We start from the raw sequence: 25,943 nt of genomic DNA, 5'->3' as shown, positions 1-25,943 counted from the left end.
AAACCAAGCAAGCAGACGCCCTGTCACGTAAACCGGAATACGCTGCAGGACGCAAGGAGACCTTTGAATCCCAACTGCTACAACCTGAGAACTTTGCCACGCTCACAGTGGGGAACACCAAATCCAGTCCCATTGGTTCAACTTCTCCTACTCCAGGACCCATCTGTGCTCAAGAAATCAGGGCTAGTCAGCAAGCAGATGCCTGGGCGCAGGACCAACTTCGCCAAGGTCTGCATTTTCCCTTTTCGCTTAAAGATGGGCTGCTCTGCTATAGAAATCATGTTTATATCCCACCCGGACCGGGCAGGGAAAAAGCGCTTCGTCTGTGTCATGACTGCAAACCAGCAGGACACTTCGGACTATTTAAAACCATGCATTTGATCCTAAGAGATTTTTGGTGGCCCAAGATCCGCAAGGATGTGGAAAAATATGTCAACACCTGCCCAGTATGCCAGCGCTCCAAGATACGAAGGGAGAAGCCCTCAGGGCTTTTACACCCCCTTCCTACCCCATCTCGCCCATGGGAAATAATTTCCGCGGATTTCATCACTGACCTACCACCTTCCTGTGGATTCACCACGATCTTAGTGGTGGTGGACCTATTCACCAAGTTAGCCCATTTCATTCCCTGCGAAGGCCTCCCCACGGCCAAAGAAACTGCGGATCTATTTCTTCAGCATGTTTTCAGACTACATGGATTGCCCAAGAGTTTAGTCACAGACCGTGGATCTCAATTCACCTCTCGTTTTTGGAAGGCACTACAAAAACTACTGGGCATAGACTCTCGCTTATCTTCAGCTCATCATCCCCAAACAGATGGGCAAACGGAGCGCACCAATGCCACTTTGGAGCAGTATCTTCGCTGTTATGTAAACTACCAACAGGACAATTGGGCTTCTCTGTTACCACTGTCTGAGTTTGCCTACAATAATGGAGTTCAAGCTTCTACAAAAGAAACGCCGTTCTTTGCAAACTACGGTTTCCATCCACGTTTCTTTCCCCCTGTCATTGAAACTTCAGAAGTTCCCGCAGCAGAGGATTGGCTGCAGGAACTCACAGCGGTGCAACAACTTTTGCTCCAGCAACTGGACCAAGCCAAGGAGGACTATAAACGCCACGCTGACAAACACCGCCAGCCGGGCCCCGAAATCAAGGTAGGAGATCGGGTTTTTCTGTCCACTCGCTTTCTGCCCTCCCACCGCCCATGCCGGAAGTTAGATGCCCGCTTCATTGGCCCCTATCCAGTGGTGGCGCAATTAAACCCCGTGACTTTCAAACTCCAACTTCCGCGTTCAATGCGCATTCACCCAGTGTTTCACCGTTCCCTGCTCCTTCCGGCGGATGGTGTGCGTCCTGATACAGACCAACCGGCCCCCCCTCCTGTTTTGATGAATGGGGAGGAGGAGTTCGAGGTTGAGGACATTTTGGATTCTCGCTTTCATCGCCGCCGCCTACAATATCTCATTGACTGGGTGGGTTTTGGGCCTGAGGAACGCTCTTGGGAAGACGCCTCCACAGTCCATGCTCCTGATCTAACCCGTCGCTTCCATCTGACCTATCCCACCAAACCGCGACCTCGCGCCTCGGGGAGAGGACCCCAGTTTGGGAGGGGCCCTGAGGAGGGGGATAGTGTGATGAACCATGGGCCTTGTAGTCCTGCTCAGGACATTGTAATCCCTGATGAAGATGAAAACTTGGGTTTTTTACCTTCCCAGTCTGAACTGGATTCCTCTCAGCCAGATCCTTCCCAGGCAGATCTGGAAACCTTGCACCTGCAAGAAAGTTGTGCCCCAGAAGTATGTCAAACAACCCCAGAGCCTACTTCTCCCGTGTTCTTGCGCCGGGAGTTTTGTAAACAACAGAGAAGTTTGGATTCAGCTTCGCGCAGGAGTGCGAGGATAGCAGCTAAGAATGTTGCCAATTAACATTGGTTCTCGTGAGAATCTTTAAGGAGTTTAACATCTGGTCTCAGAGTTTAGCTTTCGTTTCTGATTCCCAGAGAACCGCTTTGGTGAGAAAGTTGGACTCTATATAGGTGTTTTGCCCGCGTAGCAACTTCGCGGAGTCAATTCGTCAGCCTACGGAGCGAGTTGTGTCTGGACAGCGCGCTCCGATTCAAGCCTCGCTTCAGCTCAAGCCTTGCCTTGCTATCCAGCCTTCGCCTTGCTTCCCAGCCTTGTTTACCTACGGACTTTGCCTTGTTTCCCAGGACTAATCCTTGCCTTGTTTCACGGATTTTACCAAGTTATTCCACGGACCTTGTTCTTGTTCTTAGTTACCTTGTTCCACGTTCAAGCCTTGTTTCAAGTATCAAGTTATTTCCTAGCCACGCTCAAGTTTTATGGACTAAAGGACCTTGTCATCTCCCCTCACTTTGTTTCGGTTATTGGATTACAACTTTGGACCTTAATATTTCTTATTGGACATTGCTTTTTTGGACTAATTCTGACCTTTCCTGAAGGGTCTAATTCTGGACTATTTTCTATACTTGTTTTTATTAACTTTATATATTCCTTCAATAAAGATATTAGTTAGATTCTGGCCTCTGTGTATGGTTATTGGTGCCTCTGCCGCCTGGGTCGTGACAGAAGGATCCTGTATTGGTAACTGGCTTACATTTTCTTCTGTGAGTGGCTCAATTAGGGCCTTGGCCAAAGTCTCAGCCCTTACCTTTTTGGCAGTAGCATCCATCCTTATTCTAAGCATTTCTATTTCACCTTGCCTTTGGGCCTGTTCCATTTGCATTTCGCTTTGTCTACGGGCCTGTTCTATTTGCATTTCGCTTTGTCTATTTGCAGTCGTTGCTCTTCTTCTTTAAAGGGAAGGGTGAGATCAGCTGCCTTAGCATCAGCCTCCGCCCCTGCTACCTTGCTCTTTAGCTTCAGACGTGCAGCCTCCTTAATGTGCAAGGCAGCTAGGGAAGAGATGGCACTCCCAGCAGCAGAAGACTTGCTAGAGTGGCTATGTTTAGATGATGCACACTCCCTTAGCTTAGATACCTGGCTAGAGCGGTTGGACTTAAGACTAAGTGCCACAGCAGGTGATTTTAAAAGATTGGTCTCATGGCTGCATAAGGAAGACTGATTTCCTTTTGGCTCAGACCTTAGATTAACAGGTGGAGAACTAAATTCCAAGGCATCTAGAATTGCCCTCACCTTATTTTCTTTCTCATTAGTGTCAGCTAAGACACTCACTATTTCTAACTCTGAATCCTTGGCGTTAATGCGCTCGAGGACCTGGACTATCTTAGACACCAAACCCCTCCAAATACCGAAGGTCTCTTCAAGGTCGGTCTGTAATATGGATGGCACCCTTGTAATACCCAAGCTCTCAATTCTGTCCATCAATGTTACAATTCGCTCCCATGCCGAACCTAACCTCACATGGAGGAGCTCCTTTTCACCTATTAGATGGGCTAGCATCTTGGCTGAAGGGTGCTTTATCCTTTGGGGCCTTTCATTCCTACTTTCAGCCTCAGAAGGAGGTATACCATCTGTATCATCTTGAAATTGCATAGACATTATGTATTCTTAATAGCAAGTAAATTTACAACAAAAGCAAATACAACATACCAGCAAGTAAATTTACAATAAAAGCAAATGCAATATATAATACAATGCACAACACTTAACCATAGCAATATATATCACTAAGTAACTATACTTTACAAAGATTGTGACCTTTGGCGCCAGATTTTAGTGGGCAAGCTGCAAAATGCCAACTGACAGCAACTTGCCACTTGATACCTCCCTTGCCCGAGTGACGTAAACTGCCAAAATGGCGACTTCGCCAAATTTTCAAGCACCTCGTGCTCTGCGGCTCGAGGCCTGCCGCCGAAGGAGCACCGAGGCTGGCTTTGGAAAGGAGGAGAGAAAAGACGCCTCCTCCCCGCTGTGAAGGGAGGTCACCACCGCAGGACGATGAAACAGGTCACCACCGCAGGACGATGAAGCAGGTCACCACCGCAGGACGATGAGGCAGGTCACCACCGCAGGACGATTAGGCAGGTCACCACCGCAGGACGATGAGGCAGGTCACCACCGCCAGGCGATGAGGCAGGTCACCACCGCCAGGCGATGAGGCAGTTCACCACCGCAGGACGAAGAGGCAGGTCACCACCGCCAGGCGACTGTCCCGGCCGAGTGCTTCTGGACTCACCACCTCCAGGACCTACTGCTGGGTTTTGCACAGCCGTGCAATTGCCGAAACAGCCGCAGGGCTACGTGCACACACGCGAGCTGAAGAGCAGGATACTGCAGAGGCTGAAGGAATGGAGCCCCACTCTCTCACTTGCCTTTCGGCCTGGCAGCAAGCTTTCACTGCAACAGACCAACAAAATCAAAGTCTCTATGGCCGTGCAAGCTAGCTGAAGCGGAAAAACCGCTGATCGTCCTCAAAACTGTGCCGTCCGCCGGACAATAAAAAACTATAAAACTGAAACGTGCTGTCCTTTATCCGGGCGAACTGCAAATCCCTATAAGCTGTCCTATAGATATTGAACGACTGAGTCTGGATAACTTCAAAAAAGGATGTTTATTCATACAAGGTTGTAAACCTGGCACAGATCTTAAAGTTGCAGAAAATGAAACAAATTTCCATAGGTTTTAGTTGCAGAATTATCCCTGGTTCCAGAAGGCAAAGGTGATTATAAAACCACTATACCCTAATCACGCTGCCTATATTAGAAGGAGAAACTCTTTCCTTCCCTATCTTTACAGCAAAGATTAGTTCTAGAAGCGACAGAATAACCCTGCTCCTATAACTAGATTTCCTATTCCAGATCAATATAATTCAATACTTATCTAATTTGGATAGGCTTAGATTGGCCTGGTTTTGAGGATGATTTGTCCCAGTTAGCCTTGCACAGCTCCAGCACGTTGGAAGACTATAGCCAGAATGAAACTCTAAAATGGAGACTAGACCCTGGTAAAAAGGGCGGTCCTAAGATGTTGCACTCTTTGACCAATCACTGCAAAGAAAACTGCAGCCAGCTCTTGCAGATTCCAAGCCACTTTTCCTAGGCTTTTGCAGCCAGAGGCTCAAACAAAATGTAAAGGAGGGAAAACAAACAAACGACCAATAGGTAAGGCAAACCATCGTCCTGGGGGACGGAACAGGGTGGGTATAAATTGTGTAAAATATGTGTGGTTAGGTTGAATCTAAAGTAAGAAAGAGTGATGGTAAATTAGTGCTCAGGCAAAAGTGCTTGATTTTAATGCCTTGATGTCTGCAGGGCAGCTTTAGATTGCAGAGTTCAGTAATGTTCTGCCCTTATTCCACTTGTCTTTCAGAACCAAAAGGTCAGATGGGTATGGGGCTAACTCCAAATATTTGACCCCTTTATATTCTAAGCCTGATTCTTAAGTTCTTTTTTTTTTTAGAAAAGTGTAATGTTATTTACATTGCATTAATTTATTTTAATTTCCTTTCTACTTAGTATGTCTGAATATGTATCTCACTTCAAATCAGTTAAATTTTATCAAAAGGGCCTTGCTGCAATATACATGAAAAATGACCCATTTTAACACTTTTGTCATAGTTAATTTTCATCTTATTTCTAGGCACTTTAATTGTGAAGCATTTTCATAAACTGGAAATGCAATTTCTCTGTGCTTGGGGGGATATTTGTATGAATTATATGGCAAAGATGCTTGGAGTACACCTTGACAATATAGAGCCAAATTGGCAGCCCCCACACCATCTGCTCTTGTTTTAATACTCTACAGCAGGAGTCCCCAAACTTTTTAAACAGGGGGCCAGTTCACGGTCCCTCAGACCGTTGGAGGGCCGGACTATAGTTTTTTAAAAAACCATGAACAAATTCCTATGCAGTGCACACTGCACATATCTTATTTTGAAGTAGAAACAAAACAGGGATAAATACAGCCTCAATGTTAATTATAATCATAATAAAAATAATAAAGAGGGTTAGAAGAGATCCCTTGGGCCATTTAGTCCAACCTCCTTCTGCCTTTGTGCACCAAAAGCATTAGCAAAGCACTCCTTAATAATTATTTATTAATTAAATAATAATTAAAATACTATTATAAATAAGCAAAGCGCGCCTTTCCCTCCTACCCTGCTCCGCACAAACCTTCCTTGGTGCAGGAGGGAGCTGCCGCTGCAGGGGCCGGATAAATGGCTTCGATGGGCCGCATGTGGTCCCTGGGCCTTAGTTTGGGGACCCCTGCTCTACAGTATGATGCAGTGGCAATTGCTCTGCAGCAGTGCTCTGTGTTCTTCCACTAAACATCAGTCAAGGCCATGAACACTTGCAACCATACTTTGCCCCCCAAAATCTTTGGCAGTGATATACTTGGCTTCTGCTCAGCATACATATACTGAACAACACTGCCAAACTGAGTGTAGCAAACTGTTGACCACAATTTTGGACTAGCCCTGAAGGTCATCCAAAAAATGATGGACTTCGGGCTGAGTTGGCTAAAGGAGTAAGTATAAAGCTAGAGAGCTGGGATATAGTTCCAAGATACAGTGAAAATTTCACCATAGCCTAGTATTGCTGCTTCTGGGTAAAACACAAATGTACATTGTTATAGCCATACTGTTTCAGGAAATCGCCAACATATCCAAAGATTAACATACCAATCATCAAATAATTCAAGTCAGGGCAAAACTACTGGAGGCTATTGTCTGAAACAAAGCAGAAATAAAACGTGAAAAGATTAGTGCTCAGAAGTGATCACTAATTTAAATGCTGGCATAAGATTTAATTTGTTTCTGTTGAGCTAACACATGGAAGGAAAATACTATACTGAACTGCATTTCTGGGCTTAAGTAACAATTGACATAAAATTTATTAAATATATGTATAAGACTCACTAAAATTGGAAGCAATCTATATTTAATATTAACTATGATTTTTATTATGTATGTATTCTCTAAACCATACCTATCTTACCAGATGAGAATCTGAGTCTGATAATATGCAGATGGCCATTGGTTCTCTATTCCTCCTTTAAAGTGTGTATTTAACCATTATACTGTTCTGTGGTTTTAAAATACGAATAATTTCTACAATAGCCACATAGATATGTAAAGTTACAAAGGCATTAGAGGAGACTTACTATACTACGGTACATTAGAAAATATTGTGATAGTTCTATGTATACAGTACTTCTAATTTATTTTTGTTGTACTTTCGTTTTTACTTTCAGTGCTTTTTTTAAAACTAGGACAGGTTCTTCACAAATGATAAATAAATGGACTATAGCAGGGCTTCTTAAACTTTTCCACTCTGTACCCTTTTTGGCCCGATTTTTACGCATCCCTGGGTAAAATAGGTAACAAAACCAAAGATTTACTGATTACAAATCAGCATTTGCTAAGCTTGCTATGTGATAGAAGGCCCTAAAACAGCCACTAGATGACATTAAGAAAACCTTTACTGCTGCCAGATTTTTGAGAACTCCAAAACTGAGCTAAAGGGACTCCATTTGGGGTCAGCAACCTACAGTTTAAGAAGCAATGGACTAGAGGATAGTAACTTGTAATTTATGTAGGGGGTTTCCAGACTGGTGACTTCTAGTAGTAATCATTTTTACTTTGATGTACCTGAAACTGACTTTCAATACATGGATGATACTATTTTGTTGTAGTTGTTTGGGTACATATTCTACCAATATTATTTGATGTAACCACTACATGGAAGGGATAATTCAACTAGGCATGATATTCTTAATAACTTTTAAAAATTGATAGGTTTTCCTAAAGCATTTTTGTTGAATGTTACTGTGTTCTTATTTTAACATATATTTATTTTAGAGATCAACAGAAGGAATGCCAGTGTTAATTTTAAAAAAATTGTGTTGTATATGCTTAGTATAATGCTAAAATGGCATTGACCGGAAAATACTTTTAAGGGTTTATAAAGGTATCATGTTTCAAATTTGTTTTAAAAGTCCCACTCATATGCACATTATTAGGTAAATACCTAAAATAACATTGAGTGAAAGAAAGATTTAGAACAGATAAATATCAGTTTTAAAAATATGAAACACAATCTGTGAACATTATAAGAATATTCTTATCTTTCCTGAAATAGCCAATTGATGGTGATGATTTTCTGAAGGTGCAACTACTTGAAACAGTTCTTTATTATAATAGTACAGGTCATTAGAAAGAAATGAAATGCATTTTATTATTTTATAAACAATGTTATTTGTTGGATGGCTAGAATGGAGACTGAAGCACAATTTAGAAAACGTGTATTTTCCTAATTTTTTCATTTCCTGTTTCCAGATAGGATAGTGACTTCCAGTAGACAAAATAATTTTTAAAGTCATATGAAGACAATAGTAATATATTCCCTCTCCATCTATTTTCTCTTTTAAAGCACACTGATTTATGTCAGTACATGGACAAGTATCCTGGAGGACTTCATCCAGACAATGTGAAGGTAGGACACCATTTTTCAAATAAATGACTGACATTGTCTGAGAATAGGTAATGATATAGCCATCAGTATTGTGTAAATATTTTTTAATAACTGTAAATCTTTGGTATAGTAAAACCTTTGTTTTCATTGCTTTATACAAGTTAAATTTTAAACATAGCCATTAACATTCTATTAAATGGAAATGAGCAGGGCATCAAGTCTGGCTGTCTACTAGGAAATCAACAAGACTGCTTTAGTGCTGGTTCTATCCAATAGGTTCTATCCAAAAACTCCATTGTGGATCTCCTTCCTGGAAGCAATCCAAAGACGAGAACTGGCCTGGGAAAAGTGGCCAATCTACAAAGAAATAGTGGAAAAACAAAACGGAGACTACAGGTTAAAATCCCAAGAAGAAATAAACAAGCTGAACAAGAATGTCTCCTGGTTCCAGTACAGGCAGCTAAAAGAATATTTTAGTAAAGATAAGAAAGTAGGATTTATGATAAAAGAATCTATCTGGGACAAAGTAGTCCAAATGGAAAAGAAAGAAATTATGAAGATATATAAGGTATTACTTCAGTGGGCCACAGAAACGGAAACAGTAAAAGATTGTATGGTGAAATGGGTCCGGAATATTGGATATCTGATTCAACTGGAAGACTGGGAAAAATGCTGGAACAAAAAACTAAATACACATACAGCGTTCCCTCACTTATTGCGAGGGTTACGTTCCAGGACAACGCACGAAAAGTGAAAATCTGCGAAGTAGGGATGCTATATTTATTATTTATATGTTATTTTAGTAGTTAGGTGGCCTTTCTCCCTTTCCCAAGCCCCAGGGAGGCTCGTGGGCCATTCACTGAGGCGATGAGGCGCAGGCCGGGCCTACTGGTGCTGCCTGCAGGCGGCTGAGGAGGACCTCAGCTGGGGCCCTTTTGTGTCTGTGTGAGAGGGAGGGCTGTATGGCCATGTCCCATAAGCATCCGAGAAAACCTGTGAAACAGCAAGTCCGCGAAAAGCGAACTGTGAAGTAGCAGGGGAACACTGTACTCCTTCGACTTAAAGGAAAATTGGTACAAGATGATGATGAAATTAGCGAAATGTTACACAAATGTTCAAGAAAAGTGCTGGAAATGTGAATCACATGTGGTGCACTTGTAAGATAGCCAATAATATTTGGAAAATTATTTATCAAAAATAGAGTTAATATTAAACATCAAAATCCAAAAGAAACTGGAATACTTCTTGCTAGGCATGACAAATTTTGAAACAGACAGAAATAAACATATATTATTTAACTACCTGGTGATGGCTGCGAGGATAATTTACGCCAGAAACTGAAAGACTAAAGAAATACCATCAATAGAGGATTTGATATTGAAAGTATTAGATATAATGAATATGGACAATTTAATTAAACAACTTAAAAACTTCCAGGGAATCCCAAAAAAACCCAATGGATTGAACACTAATCAAATATTGTATGAAACAAGAAAAAATGAAATTTATGTTAGAATAAATTAGGAAGATGCAAGAGAAGTGAACCCTATGCGGAGAAGGGATGAAAGGGAGGTGCTTGAAGAAGAAGAGCGGAGATCAAACAACTATGAATACCCTGAAGAATGAGAATTGAAGTCAACAAACTATTTTTTAAATCTAAAATTCTTTTTCTTTACTTTCTTTCTTAACACCCCATTTATTTATCCCCACCGTCCCTTCCTCTCTCTCCTTTCCCATCTTGTCTATTTCTTCTTTAGATTTTATCTTTCTTTTTCTTCTTTTAATGTTATATTTGAGAAAATATCAATAAAATGATTAAAAATAGTGCTTTAGTGCAAAGTGAAATCCTTTCAGTCATACAGTGAAAGACCACACAGGCTGGAAAATATCAGGTTATATGTCAAAACTGAGATTCTGATGCCAGTTTCTCCAAATAAAGAACTTGCATTTAAATTAGATTAAAATCAGGGAGAAAAAGCTTGGAATAAGTGTTTTGAGCTGCTGTTAACATATTTGTGCACATATATGAACAGGAAAATGTATATGTAATGTACTGCATGGGCATTAAAAGGGAATGAATATATTGTTTTCTAAAATTATGTTCCCAAATATAGTTCACCAAGATAGCGGATGTAGAATTTCTTGAGGTAGTGGTGTCGTATATTCCTTCAGAAGCATTACAGTTAGAAAAGAAATTTTCAGAGAACACTGCAGCGAGCATTATTATGCTACATTGTTCTGGGATTCTGCTCTACTTTTCATCCTTTATAATCTTAGATGGATTATATGTTTTTTAAAATGTTGGTGTTTATGCTTGAAAATTCAGTGGGAGAAAACAATAGTGCATTGGTGAAGAACATGATTGCGTTTGTTTGCTGTTACGTTCTCAGCACTCAACTCCATTGCCCTCAAGGGGTTAGAGGAGTAGTTTACACTGTGGCAAGTGGGCTCTACTTGTCAGCTGCAGAATTCTGATCATACATGATTTTAAACTACATGGATGTTCACACAAGTAGAATATGCTCCCCCTCATTACTTTTTTTTGAACAACATGCCCCTTTACCATATCAGAATCAGATGATTAAAATTCCCAAGTTTCAAAAGCAGTTTTCTTTCTCTTCTTTTCTTTCTGAGTGTATATGTTCCTCTTAACAAGGAAAAGCCAAGATTCTTATTTTCTGTATAAAGCTAATATATGTGGCCTATTAAGTGCCCTTTGGAGATTACAAATGGAATTATATCTAGGGCATTCCCTACAGCTGATGCTACTGAAATATTATTATATTCTAATAATGTATCTTGCTTCTGATTTGACTTTCTTGAAAATTTTGGTAATTCTGCCTATTTTTACATAAAACAATGATCTTTCATTCAATAGCATTATTTTGCCACTAAGTATACAGAAACAAAGCCTTCCTTTATTAGTAGCTGGTTTCTCAAGGACACCTCTGTTCTAATTAGGAATCCATTTTTATTTCTCATTCCATCTGAAAATAATAGATTTCCCCTGGGATTTACTTGTAGAAAAATAATTGTAGGTGAAATTTACTTCTGACATGCTTTCATCACAGTTCTGTTAAACGGATGTATGGTAATAACTGAAATGATTCTGAATTTTATTAATTTGCTTGCATTTTGCATTCTAGTCCAAGAGTCATAATAAGATGCTTTTTCTTGTATAATAAAAACAGTTATGCTAATTTTGTTTGCGGTTTGACCTTTAAGTAAAATAATAATTGTAACACTATATATAAAAAATCCAATTTTTGCCATGGTAAATAATGAGAGTTTTGTTTTTGATATCCATTTTGGGGATTTTTGTGATTTTTCAGCGATTTCCCCACCCCCTCCCTAGAGACTTCAGTTTATGCCAGTTGCACACATCAGTTTAAGTAATCTACATAAAGTTCTTCAAATGCAGCTTCTGTACCAAAATGTAACAAATGGTTGCTCAGCGGGTTGTTGTGCATTTTTCAGGCTGTTCTAGAAGTATTTTCTCCTGATGTTTCACCCACATCTATGGCAGGCATCCTCAGAGGTTGTGAGGTATATTGAGTATATATACAGCCCAGAAAATGCACAACAACCCAGTGATTCCGGCCATGAAAGCCTTTGACAACTCGGTTGCTCAGCCCTGAATTTTAGAAGCATCTTCTTATTTTCTGATATGCCATCCAATTTCTGCTAGACAGCAGATTGTTTATTTGTTTGTTTTAGGCTCTAGAATGTAGTCTTTCAACAGGGCACCTTTCTATTCTGGCTTTTCTTAACATTTCTCTAGCATCTCTATTCTTGTTTGGATAATATTTTTGGCAAGTTAAAACAATGTACTCTTTGGGCACAAAACAGAGCAGTAGCTTTCCAACAGACATTTAATTTGAGTTACTGTTCTTCTAAACAATATCTTAGGAATGATTCAGGTTTTATATTCAAAAATATAAAGTTCAAAGTTAATTCAGATAAGTACTGTATGTGAAAATCAGCCTCTTCTATTTTTTTCTGTTTTCAGCACCCCTTTGGTTACCATAATAGGTGAACCAAAATAAAAATAGAATAAAATATTAATTAAAAAGTATAGGATGGGCACAGCTATTGATGGCTGCAATATTAATGGGGTGATGAATTCTATACAGGGTGCTTGAAAAAGAACTCCCTATTCACCATTTAATTTAAACTTTAGAATGACTTTTTAAAAGCCATCCAAGATTATGAATCCTATTCCCCAAAATATGTTTTGTATTTTGGACAGCTCCTATAAACTTCAAAATAAAATTCCAGATTTCTTGTCCCAGTAAAATAAAGAGCAGGACAGTGCAATATCTATTCTAAAAGTTTGCAAAATATTGTCGTTTATTTGTTCATCATTATCTTCTCCAAGCTTTCCTATCTTCTCATTATGTGACCAAAGTACTTCATCTTTGCCTCTAATACCCTTTGCCTCTAATATCCCCATCTGGGGGATTAATCATTTTCTCTGAGTTGAGAGGCAAAAGGTGAAAGCTTAGTCCATCCTGGGAAAACATAAAAGATACACCAATCCATCTACTCTCTTCACATAGGAACCACTTCTGGGCTTGTTGAACACCTGGCTGGGAAAATGGTGGTGAGGAGACACTCAACTTATCCATTTCATATCAAAATCTATAATTATATTTCCCAAATCCACCCTCAACCTATACATTATGTCAACTTATACATGAGTAGATACATTATATAGTAAAATTTACCAGGAGATCAGACCTTCCACCAGTTTGTTTTATATATCAGTCTCTATAACATCACAATAGTGTGCCACAAGAAAATAGAACTGCTCTAGAAAACTGAAGTAAGCAAAAAGAGTTCCTCAATAAAAAAGAGGTTACTAGTTTTGGTAGATTTGGCTGGTTTGTATTTTTTTTTTTCTAGAATAAAACATGATTGTTCTATTAAATTTGTAGAAAGATTTTTCTTCAAAAGTTTTGAATTAAGGTTTTATAACAAGGGGTTTTAGCTTAGTTTCTGTCAAGATTCTTTTGTCCCAACTTTTTTCTGTCATGATCATTATCCCTTAAGTAATTGTTACAGTTCCTATGTAATATCTGTTCTTTAAAAATGGATAAATCCAGTGGTTAATGACCAATCTGAAAATTAATAACCAGACTAGAAGCCTAAGGGTATTTGTATCTTATAAATATTTATATTTTAAGGGCATAAGTAATTATGCTTGAAAGTACCCCAAAGCAGTGAGTATTAATTCGTTAACATTTATTATGCATCTATTCTCATTTTAGTGAAACGCCTTTTAATATTTGATATATGTCTCTGAAGGTATATGTGGAACATAATCTTTCCAAGCATCAGTTTTCAATAAATTGAAGTAATTAATTTAATGGCAGAGTTTAATAATATTTCTACTTTCCTCTATTTATTGTAAATGGCCAAAAGTGTAAATAAAAGGGAAAACATATTCTTGTAATTTGTTTAATTTATATTGATGTGGAAGTCTGATAAAAGCAAGATATACATTCATATTCTGAGAATCAAGGGAGAAAGTAGATTGTCCTGGATAAATAGGAATGTTAGAGATATGTAATAATATTTTGATGTATTCATACTGGGTCACATTACATTAAATATACTAGAATTCTTCAGTTCTTTCTACTATATATCTTCATGTAAAAGTTGAGGGCAAGATTTGAGCCCAAAAAAATGGATTTTGATATAACTCCTGGATAGGTCAAGGGTCATTCTGTGGAAAGGGATAAGCACTGATGCTGCCTCAGATTGTCAGTTGCCCGTGGCATTTTTCTCCCCTGTTCACGGGTGGTCTCCTAATCAGGATAGGTGTTGCTTGCACTTTCAAATCAGATGAAATCAGTTGGGTTCAAGATTATACATGTACTTGATTAACAGTTTTCTATTTCATATGTTAACAATAGAATACGTGTGTTACGTTCACATGATAGTAGTACTGTATACATATGTAAAAACAGATTTACCCCCTGTTTTTCCTGCATGGCAGGGGGTTGGACTGGATGGCTCATGTGGTCTCTTCCAACTCTATGATTCTATGATTTTTATTATGTCTGGCCTGAAGTGTTACACTGAGATGACTAATCCCCACTTACCCACAAATGTGTCAGTGAAATGACCTGGCAGAAATCTAAGATTCATTCTGGAAGTGTTACACAAAAATATGAAAATATAGTGATGATTGCTTTGCAATGCTGTCTGTACACATACAGCTATGTCCTGGAAGTCATTCTAAGTGAAACTAGAAATTGCTACAATTGTCACAGAAATCACTGTCAGTGTTTGGCTGCAATTTTCCATTAATTACAGTGGCTACGCTAAACAAAATTATTTGCTATTTAATGTAGTTGGTAATGTTTTCCATTACTCTTTAGAGGACGAGCAGGTGCAGAGAGGGGTAGGATAATGTTATGCTAAATTAAGACTGTCTCTTTCAGATGGCAGTGAGAATCAATTTTTAAAGAACCCTTTCTTATGATCAGGCATTTAATACATTATCAAATTTTACTCTGCTTATTTCGTTTCTTCATTTTAAATAATCTATTAAACTATAAATAAAATAAAATAACTATATCTTGTTAATAGACATTCCTTGCTTTATGAATTATCCCTTTTCTATGGTTTGGAAAATGGTGAACTGCATGTGCAGTATTCTTTCTTTCTTTTAAAAAGAATCCAATTCAGTTTAATCATGAAGAAACATAGTAATCTTTTAACCTCATTGGTTATAAGAGAAATTTTGTTACTGAATGTTAGCTACTAAAATTAACAGTGCAAACAGACCAAGAAGGTGTATTAACCCACTAATTAAGCATGCACTGTTATCATTCATTAAAATCAGAAATGTTAAATAAGCAATAAAATTATAAAACATACTCACTAGTTAATGCTCTAGACCTGAATTCTGCTAGCAGAATAACTTTAGGTAATGGAATCAAATTTTGAGCAATAAATCAGCATTTATGTAAACTCCGTTGTTTTACTATTCTAAATTGGATTGGAACCACCAATAAGATCAAGACTTAAAATCCCATTTTCAGTACAAAAATGTTATAGTAGTATGAATGTGTCCTTTTGAAATCTAGAATACCTTTTTGTTGTAATCTTATTGATAGTCATTTGCTTTGCAATGGTGGGTGGGAGAAGAACCTTTCCCCCCCCCAGAATTATATGATACCAGGTCTCCTGATAACATGTAGAAGAATACAGACCAAGTATTATTGGCTTTTGTGCAAGTGAATCAACTCTTCTTATAACTTCCGAGGAAACTGTAGGAATAGTCTTCCCTGAAATACAAAACATTTTACGTACTCAACAAATATTCAAGGTGCTGGCTATGACCTATAAAACCATATATGATTCAGGTCCAAGATATTTGGCAGATTGTATCTCTCTGTATGTATTAGTCTGGACTCTTGAGATTCTTAGGAGAGGTCCTTCTCTCAATCCTACCATCATTGCAAGCACGGTTGGTGGAGACGCAAGAGAGGGCTTTTATTGTGGCTGATCTCAAAATCTGGAATTTACTTCGCAGGAAGGCCTGTTGTCCTTTTTATTCCTGCCTGAATAAAATGTTTTATTTTGGCAGCCTTTTAAAACAGAACATTTTTGAAAACAGGCCAGGGGATGCCACACATTAGCTAATAGGTTTGAGGTTTGTTTTTTTGTTTTGTTTTTACAGTTTTTACTAGTTTTAATAATTGCTTTAATAATTACAATAATTAATTACATTTTAATATTTATATTCTATAGATTTTAAAATTGTATAGTTTTTAATGTTGTAGGCTGCTATGGGTCTTAGGCACTGGTTCTCAACCTGTGGGTCCCCAGGTGTTTTGGCCTATAACTCCCAGAAATCCCAGCCAGTTTACTAGCTGTTGGGATTTCTGGGAGTTGAAGGCCAAAACGTCTGGGGACCCACAGGTTGAGAACCACTGGCCTTAGGAGAAAAATGGGGTGGTACTATTACTACTACTCTTTCAGTATGCTAAAATTATTTTTATTATTACACTGGATAACACACATTTTAGTGCCTCAAATGTTAGACCTGTGTCTGGGTCTTTTTGACCTGGTGCTTCCAAAAATGGCAATAGTTTTCCCTTAGCAGCCCTAGTTTTTGAGTTACAGAACTATGCTCGCCCATAGAAAACCATGACAAATATATCTAAGAAACTAGAATTGATGCAGCCTATCCAATGCAATTTCCTGAATCAGCTCCCCAAACAACCCAGAAACAGGCCTAAAAACCAAGACACCAAGATTTTTGTTGAGCCGTGCTATTGGTGATTTAAGAGTTCTTTACAATATTTTCATCCTATGGTATCTTCCATTTCAAATGAAAAATTCAAAAGCTTTGAATGACTTAAAAAAGAAAAATATTTTCTATTTTTTAGAATCTTGAAGGTACAATTTGAACTTAATTTCCTTTCTCAAAGGTTTCTATGCCATCATGAGAATGGGATGATTTCTAAGCTAGAGCCATACTTTCTTACGTGCTAGACACATTTTTTGCATTATACATTGACCAGAGGCCCCATAAGAGGAATCAAACATATCAGCTTGATAGCTCCAAGTTATGTTATTGTTGCCTTTTGCATATAAACACTGGATAATTATTATTTATACTCTGTGAAAAAAGCAAAACCTTTAACCAAATGAACTGTTACATGTTTTGCTGGGCAAAGATTCCAGGATTGATAACAGACAGGTGTAATTAGCTCCATGGAAAGAGAAAACGATCAACCCTTAAAGGATATTCCAGCAATTGTGAACATGAAGCAGATACTGCCTAGGTCTTAAAGGATAAGAAAGGAAAGAAATGAGGGCTCTTCTAACATCCACATAGGACCATTTTCTTCTTTGTATGGAGCCTGCATATTTAGCAACAGTTCATCAATCAATTAATGCATACCCTGTATTAACAATGGTAATAATAATAATAATAATAATAATAATAATAATAATAATAATAATAATAATAATAATAGAAATACAGTATATTTCTTCCAAATGCCCTCTCTCCAGAGTGCTCATAGAACAGAAAAGTTAGCTAGGTGCACTCACATACCTTTTCCCGGAAGATCTCTGGGCCCCATAGATAAATGAAATATGAGTGCAACTGTGGAATGGCAGTCTAAAAGTGCTTTCTATATCCATTTCCAATTTTCTATACTTTTCTTAGGTGTGCAAGTGCAGTGAATAGAATCCAAAGACTGAGCATTCCTATAAGTCACAAGCAGTTCTTGTTTGTAACGTGTAATATGAATAGAGGGTGGAAATGACCAAGTCCTTGCTGAGTGCACTGCTGTGTCTTTAGCGAATAAATTGTTGGTTTTAATGTGTTTGCCCTTACATTTAATTATTACTAACATATTGATATCACACTCCATAAACCTCTAAATTGGTTTGACCTTCATATGGCAGCTTCCCTCAGGCCTTATTGTTGGAAAGCAGCACCTCAGTTGAAGTGTTGTTGTCAAGGCAAAATAGAAAAAGCATGATATATTGTGTAGCCATCAAATATAGTTTTTTAAAAATACATTGTACTCATGTTTTAAAAAAACATTTTGAGTCGTTGAAAGAGAGCTAAATAATTTGATTTTAAGATTATACTTCTAAGTGCTACAAAGCAGAGAACATTATCTGAACACATTTCTTTTTCCACCGTTTTTGTCAAATGATGCCATTGATTCAATGCTTTTAGAAGCTCCTGTTACCATTCAGGTTAAAAAGCCATATACAGTAGAGTCTCACTTATCCAAGCCTCGCTTATCCAAGCCTCTGGATTATCCAAGCCATTTTTGTAGTCAATGTTTTCAATATATTGTGATATTTTGGTGCTAAATTCGTAAATACAGTAATTACAACATAACATTACTATGTATTGAACAACTTTTCCTGTCAAATTTGTTGTATAACATGATGTTTTGGTGCTTAATTTGTAAAATCATAACCTAATTTGATGTTTAATAGGCTTTTCCTTAATCTCTTCTTATTATCCAAGATACTCGCTTATCCAAGCTTCTGTCGGCCCATTTAGATTGGATAAGTGAGACTCTACTGTATATAGTATTATGCTCATACCCTAAACCTTGAGGCTATATTTGTTTTTCTTTTTAAAAAAATCTTAAGAAGAAAGACTTACTTTCATTTCTTTTAAAGTTGTTCTTGTGTTTTGATGCCTGCCTTTCCTTAGATAGTAATAAATATTGTAGCTCACTTCAGGAGGAACTGGAACTGCTCCCACAGTGCCCACTTATCACCATTGTTTTCCAAATTGGTTTACAACTGGAGGTAAAGTTCTGCTGATTTGGAGAAACATAGTGGGCACTCTAAACTGCCAGTGGACAAATGCTTAGGCTTAGAAGTTTTTCAGCAAAGAACTTTTGACTGTTTCCCTTGCCATTTTTAGAGATATTTCAAATGCTGAACAGGGATCACACGTGTAGTTAGATAGGAATGATTGCCAAATATGAGCACTTACTGCATGAAGGTGTAGCAAATTGTAGCTTCTGCTGTTCAGCTATTTGTTGTGATAGCTAAGTATACAGGAAGGACACACATGATTTGTGCATTCTTTTTGTGACATGGAAGTACTTCCAGAGGAGAACATTAACATTGGTTTCCTTTGGAATAGTCCTTTCCCCCCTCTTGTTTAGTGGATTTTATTTACTTGTCCCTTAGTATATTGTTAGCCTTGGAAGAAATTTCTTTTTAATGCGTAGTGGCAAAAGGAAATTTAATTCAATCTGATCAGCTCATATGATTAGTAATATGACATTTCTGTATATCACCTTATCATCTATGTTCTCTTTAATTATCATATTTCGCAGTTTCATACAGATGCTGGATTGGGAACTAATTAGAAACTATTTCATATCAGTATATACTAGGAGCTGCAGTGGTGCACTGGGTTAAACCCTTGTGCCAGTTGGATTGCTGACCTGAAGGTTGGGTTGCGAGACGGGGTGCGCTCCCATCTGTCAACTCTAGCTTGCAGGGACATGAGAGAAGCCTCCCAGCAGGATGGTAACACATCCAGGCGTCCTTTGGGTGACATCTCTGTAGACGGCCAATTCTCTCACACCAGAAGCAACTTACAGTCTGTTTTCTAATTGCTTCTGATACAATAAAAGAATGTCATTATATTGATTCTGAAATTTTTAAATGATCTAATACGTCCACATAAAGAACTGGATTTCATTGTTTTCAAGTAGCTGAGCTCCTGGGTGAGATGTAGTATTGTTGCCAATATTTCAGCTGCACTATACCTTTATACTGCTCTCTTACCATGTAGTAACTATCTTAAAACTATTTTATAAAATATATTTCACTAATTTATTATCTGACATGATGATGTAGTACAATGAAATATAAGCAATAGTATTACTTGCTAGCATGCAAGACTAATATTTGTTACAGCGTTTTGACAAGTGTCTTTCATATGAGTTGAAATTAAATAAAATTAATTCACATTGTATTTTGGATATGTTATTTATGAACAAATCTATTACTGTTGTCAATGTATTAAAAGTATTAAAAGAGGAAGAGCACCTGCTTTTGATCATATGCTAAGTAATTCTTTTCTAAATTGTTGAAGCAGGTAAATATAGTGAAATGAATGTTCCTTATATTTACATTTCCCATGTTGTTTAAAAATACTGGAGTTTTTAATTGTACCTATGATAAAACTTTAAGGAACTGTTTCACCTGTATTCAAGCACCTTGCTCTTTGTGTAGAAAACCAATGGACTGCATGCAATTGTTAATAGAGATAATGTTTTCCCCTCTTTTTCAGTTATTTTTATTTCAATTGCTGCGAGGACTTTCGTACATCCACCAGCGTTTCATTTTGCACAGGGACCTGAAACCGCAAAACCTTCTGATCAGTGACACTGGGGAATTGAAGCTGGCAGATTTTGGTAGGAAAGCTGTTAATTACAAGATTTTTTTAAAAAATAATGCTTTGGAAAATGTCAAGCCATGATGTCAGCAATTTTTCTCATAGTCATAAGTTGACTGTGGTCATCTTAAAGGTAAATCAAATGAAATACTGTACGTAGAAATCATTTCCAAAGTTAGCAATACCTTTAAAATCCCTATTAGGAGATAGATAGATAGATAGATAGATAGATAGATAGATAGATAGATAGATAGATAGATAGCGCAGGCATGGGCAAACTGGTAGGCTGTTAGGAATTGTGGGAGTTGAAGTGCAAAATACCAGGAGCCCCAAAGTTTGTCCATGCCTGTTATCTTGTCATGTATAAATTGACTTAATGCCAAGGGTAGTTTTTGGGCCCAATTAAAGTTCTCCCAGGATGTACCTTTGTCAACTGTAGTTGTCTTGATTTTGCCAACTGAGTTGTCTTGTGAAGAACAGCTGTAATTCTAGGCCAAAAATCACTTGATCATTCCAGTCAAAATGGACCCAGGAAATTAACATTTCTACTGCATTAATGGATATACTTTAGTTGAGGCTAGAAATTAAACTTAAACCCTAGTTTTTCATGTGTAGCCACTGCAGCCTTTTTGCATATTGCCACAGTCTTCTGGGTTTGTAAGTGAAATCCAGCATAAAATGTAGAAATGCTGAACATCCTGACAAATATCTACTGATTTGTATCCGTATAGGAATGCTATTCCAGATCACAAGCCGGAATTAAGGCAGTTGTGCATATCCTTTCTGATACAATATAACAAAGTTTTCAGACATAATGGCCATTATTTTGAAATATATTTATGAAAGGCTTCTAATTTGGGATATGCCTAGAGAATGAAACAAATCAATTCATACATGTAAATATAGGTTTCTAAACTCTGAAACTATATTGGGATGATTCTGCGGTCTCAAAAGAATACCTCTGACTTTGAATTATTGAGAAATGTTCTTCAATTTCATGAACATTGAAAAATCATATGGTATGTGAAGTTGGGTAGTAAGTGTTACTGCTGAATAATGAGTTCCTTTGCATTCTGTACTTAGGTTGAATTGCTACTCAGTATGTAAAGTGGTGCTGAAGCTTTAGAGAAAATATATGTATTTAACCACATTAGTTATATGTTTAAAAGATTGGATATGAAACACTGAAGGATTTAATTGGCATTAAGTGATCTTGATTGTGCATTGTCAATTGCATTTATGGCATGAAGGGAGCATACAAAGGAAAACACAAATAGCACAGCCTCTTCACCTTTTGATTTGTAGAGGTTTGATGTTGAATTTATGATAGGTTTCATGATTAGGTGATGTGGCTTGACTTCTAACAACTGCTTCATTGTTGTCTCGTTACTGTAAAGAATTGAGTGGTAGCAGCAGGGTGCCTTTTGGATGACCTTTTTATCTGTTAGAAAGAGCAACATCTGAAAGACAGTTCATAGGATTACCATCAAGCTATCTATATAAATCTGTCTTTGGGCCACAACTGAAAGCAAATATTATATGCTCGCCTGGTAATCTTTTTCCCATTACCTTTTGACTTCATGTTCATTGCTGGTCTTAAAATTAAAAGTTCTGATGATCATCAATACAAGCAAGGCTGACTTTCAGAAGAAAGGATGTGTGGCTTCCCGTGGTGTTACTATGGAAACAGACAAGGAATCCTCAAACAATGTGATCGCACATGCTGTGCTAATTAATCCTGTCCTACAGCTTTCTCCCAGTAGGAGGAAGCAGTCAGATAAATTTTGCATGAGTAAGCATGTTTGGATGCATAAACAACATGAAGTATGTCTCCATGTCTAAGTTATCAGTCAAAAGGGAAAGGGGGACCAACAATGGTGACTTTCTGCCATTTGTTACTTGAGTATCATAACATAAAATTATTTTTCTTACCTTTTTAATAGTAAATTGCAGTTTAAGGGCTGAACTATTGTTTGCATATCTACTTAGGGTTGTGGAATTATTTTAAACATTTAGGCCCAATCTTTATAACTGCATGGAAGTCATGTTTTTTTTCCTTTTCTTTTGATTGATTTACCACTTACAGACCATTAAAATACTGGCAAATTTTGTTTTTGTGAATAGCAACTACAGGTAAAAGATGAACTGGGGAGAGAAGAGAACATAAATTCACATTTTAAAAAGTTGCTGTCAGTTTTAGTTCCATAATGTATGCTTTTTCATTTTTGTTTTATTTGCATATCTTATTTGCATAAGATAAATAACATCACAAGTATTTTCACAAAAATAATATGGATTTCTAAAGAAGTATTACTATACTATTGTAAATCACTCTCAAGAGATGATATCCTGAACATTTAAAATTCCAATACACAATAAAAAGACTGAGAATAATAATAAATCATCCTATTTTAGTTTTCTTAATTTAGCTATGAATTCAGTCAACCTAATCATAAAGACCAGATTGTAAATCTTTGCTGTCAATTAATTGCAGATTTATAGTAACTTCTTTTCCTCTCCAACTGATTGTCAACTCTGTGTCAGTAGGATGGGTCACCATTTTAACGTCTTCTGCAGGACCTTTCAGCAGCCTTTGATACAATTGACCATGGACTCCTTCTGGGAAACCTCGCGGGTATGGGGCTTGCTTTGCAGTGGCTTCGGTCCTTCCTGGAGGGTCGCTCCCCGAAGGTGTTGTTGGGGGACACCTACTCGGCCCCACAACCATTGTCTTGTGTGGTCCTGCAGGGGTCAATACTGTCCCCCATGTTGTTTAACATCTACAGGAAGCTGTTGGGAGAGATCATCCAGAGTTTTGGAGTATGGTGTTATCTGTACACCGAGGATGTCCAACTCTGTCACTCCTTCCCACCTGTTACGAAGGGGGCTGTTCAGATCTTGAACCAGTGCTTGGCAACTGTGTCGGACTGGATGAGGGTGAACAAATTGAAATTGAATCCAGACAAGACACAGGTCCTCCTGGTCAGTCACAAGGCTGAACAGGGCATAGAGTTACAGCCTATGTTGGATGGGCTCACATTCTCCCTGAAGACGCAGATTCGCAGCTTGGAGGTTCTTCTGGATTCATGGCTGAGCCTGGAACCCCAGGTTTCAGCAGTGGCTAGGAAAGCTTTTGCACAATTAAAACTTGTGCACCAGTTGCACCCATAACTTGGCAAGTCTGACTTGGCCACGGTGTTCCACACTCTGGTTACATCCCATATGGATTACTTCAACATGCTCTACATGGGGTTGCCTTTGAAGACTGTTCGGAAGCTTCAATTGGACCAATGGGTGACAGCCAGGTTGATCACCATAGTGGTGTACAAGGAGCACACAATTCCCCTGTTGCACCAGCTCCACTGGCTGCCAATCTGCTACCGAGTCTAAGCCAAGGGGGGCTTTTTCAGTCTTAAAAAGAGGGCTGAAAAACTAGGCTTATACTCGAGTATACACAGTAATTTTTAATTTCCAAATATGTTAAGCTTATGTTTTATATGTGTTTTTAAGGCATGGAATAATTGCCATATGTAAGCTGTCTTGAGTCCCCTTTGGGGTAGAGAAAGGTGGGGTACAAATAAGGCAAATAAATAAATAAATAAATAAATAAATAAATAAAACAACTGTGCAACTGTGGGGTAACAAATAAGGTTACCAGTGGAGCTAAAAATACTTTCATTAAAATCTTATTAATCACCAGTTCCCAAAAGCTTTGAATTTTGAGACAAGTTTTTAAAAGATGGAAGTACATTTGGTCGCTTAGAACCACATTTTCCTACTACTGATAGATTTCATTAACTCTGTAAGGCATTAAATGCCCTTCACACAGTAATTTGGGGAGAGCCGAGTAGTTATTTAATTTTATATTTTTATGCATTTTAAAATAATTTAAAAGGTAATATTTTGTATAATTTTAAGTAGATTGCTAATTACTTTTCTGTGCTCCAACAGTGGGGGCAATACAAAGAGAAGATATTTAAAAGGGCCTTCTCAGTGGTGTGCCCTGATTGTCAACTATTCTTCCCTTGGAAGTGTGACTGACACTAATGTTAGCTTCTTAACAGCACCAAGCTAAACCATTTTATTAAAGCTTTCTAAAAAAGCATATTGCATAGATAAACAGGGTTTTAGAATTACAGTTTTTAAAGTGGTTTTAACTGTTGCTAGGTTTTATATGTTTTATCTTGTTTGTATTATTTATGTTTTTAAAATCTGAAAATGTTTAAATTACTTATATTGCATGCCTCACCAAGTCATATGATAAAGGATGGGATAGAATACTTATTTTTATACATCTCTCCCTATAGGTCGATGCAGGAAACAGCAACAAATTACATACATAACACAATTAAAAGAGCATATTAATACATACAAAAAAATCAAGATAAACTTTAACATTTATAATATAAATATCATTTTGTTAATCTTTCCAGAAGAGACCAATATTTAGTACTGTTTTAAACTTGAACAGCATATCCAGCTGTCAGATCTCTTCTGGCAGGTCATTTCATTGTCTGGGGGTATCTGGGGGAAATGTCTTCTGGGTATGTGTAATTTAAAAAATGTATGAAGTGGTTCTAATTATGTCAGATGTATTTATTACTATAGTACCAAAGCATTCCTTAATCTATAATGTTAATTCGCATTGGCCCATGCATGTTCTTTTCTCCACTATAAACTATGGTTTATTTTTAAAAATCACAATTTCTGCCATATATGGTCTTAATACAGTGTTTGCTGTTTACTGATTAATCTAGAAATCCCTCAAATATTTCTGCAAGTAATTTTCATATGGGAGATTTACAAAGGAAATTTTTCTGCAGAAAATGTTCGAAATTTTTTGACCCTATCCCCATTCCAAGTAAAATGATTCAACTTCAAAAAGGCAGATTCTCAGATGTGTTAGATGACAAGATTATATCAGTCACCCCAACCCCTGAGGAATACAAGCATTTTATCAAAATAGTAAAACCCTGCTTACGAGCTTCTATAATGAGAGGCTGCAGAACACACTACCTTTAGGACATTACTGCCAATACAGCTGCCTTGTTGGAAGACTATTACAGGCTCCATGATGAAGACCAATTTAGTGAGTAAATTCTTCAGGCAGCACAGAGAATTCTGTCCTCCATCTCTGAAGCCAAGACAGAACAGTGGATAAAGCTAATAACAGAAGTCAATATGGGCAGGAGTAGTCAGAAGGGGTGGAGGCCTGTTAAGACGGTTGAGCAATGATCCCTCACAAACTAATACCCATGCCAACATAAAGGTAGATCAGATGGCACATCAACTTCTGAAGAATGGGAAACCCAGCCTTGCCACCAAACAAGGAAACCAATAGTCAGACAACCAGATAATGAGAACAACAATTTTCATGAACCTTTTACATCTACTGAATTGGAAGCGGCTCTCAATAAATGTAAAAATGGCAAAGCAGCTGACGTGGATGATCTACGGATGTAACAAATTAAGAACTTTGGCCCAAAAGCAAGGTCCTGACTGCTGAAGTTGATGAACAACTGCATTGCATCCTGTCAGATCCCTAAAATCTGGAGGAAAGCAAGAGTCATAGCCATTTTGAAACCAGGCAAAGACCGTAATGATCCAAAAAGCTATTGATCAATCTCCTTGTTG

General features: G+C 37.7%; 1 protein-coding gene across 7 annotated transcripts in view; it reads left to right on the top strand.

Annotated features, from left to right (window-relative positions):
• Positions 1 to 25,943, top strand: part of cdk14 (cyclin dependent kinase 14) — a 281,590-nt gene that overhangs the window by 135,199 nt on the left and 120,448 nt on the right. For all 7 annotated transcript variants that reach the window (XR_009999670.1, XM_062957395.1, XM_062957398.1 and 4 more), the window contains 2 exons: positions 8,354 to 8,416; positions 20,205 to 20,328. Coding sequence is in view for 6 of the 7 variants with exons in the window: in XM_062957395.1 (XP_062813465.1) it covers positions 8,354 to 8,416; positions 20,205 to 20,328 (187 nt within the window). In the remaining variant the exon portion in view is untranslated. The remainder of the gene's footprint in view (positions 1 to 8,353; positions 8,417 to 20,204; positions 20,329 to 25,943) is intronic.

The sequence above is a fragment of the Anolis carolinensis genome, chromosome 6 (genome assembly GCF_035594765.1).
Source record: "Anolis carolinensis isolate JA03-04 chromosome 6, rAnoCar3.1.pri, whole genome shotgun sequence".
In the NCBI taxonomy this organism is placed as follows: Eukaryota; Metazoa; Chordata; class Lepidosauria; order Squamata; family Dactyloidae; genus Anolis; species Anolis carolinensis.
Note: the sequence above shows the minus strand (reverse complement) of the source record. Positions and strands in the feature narration are given on the sequence as shown.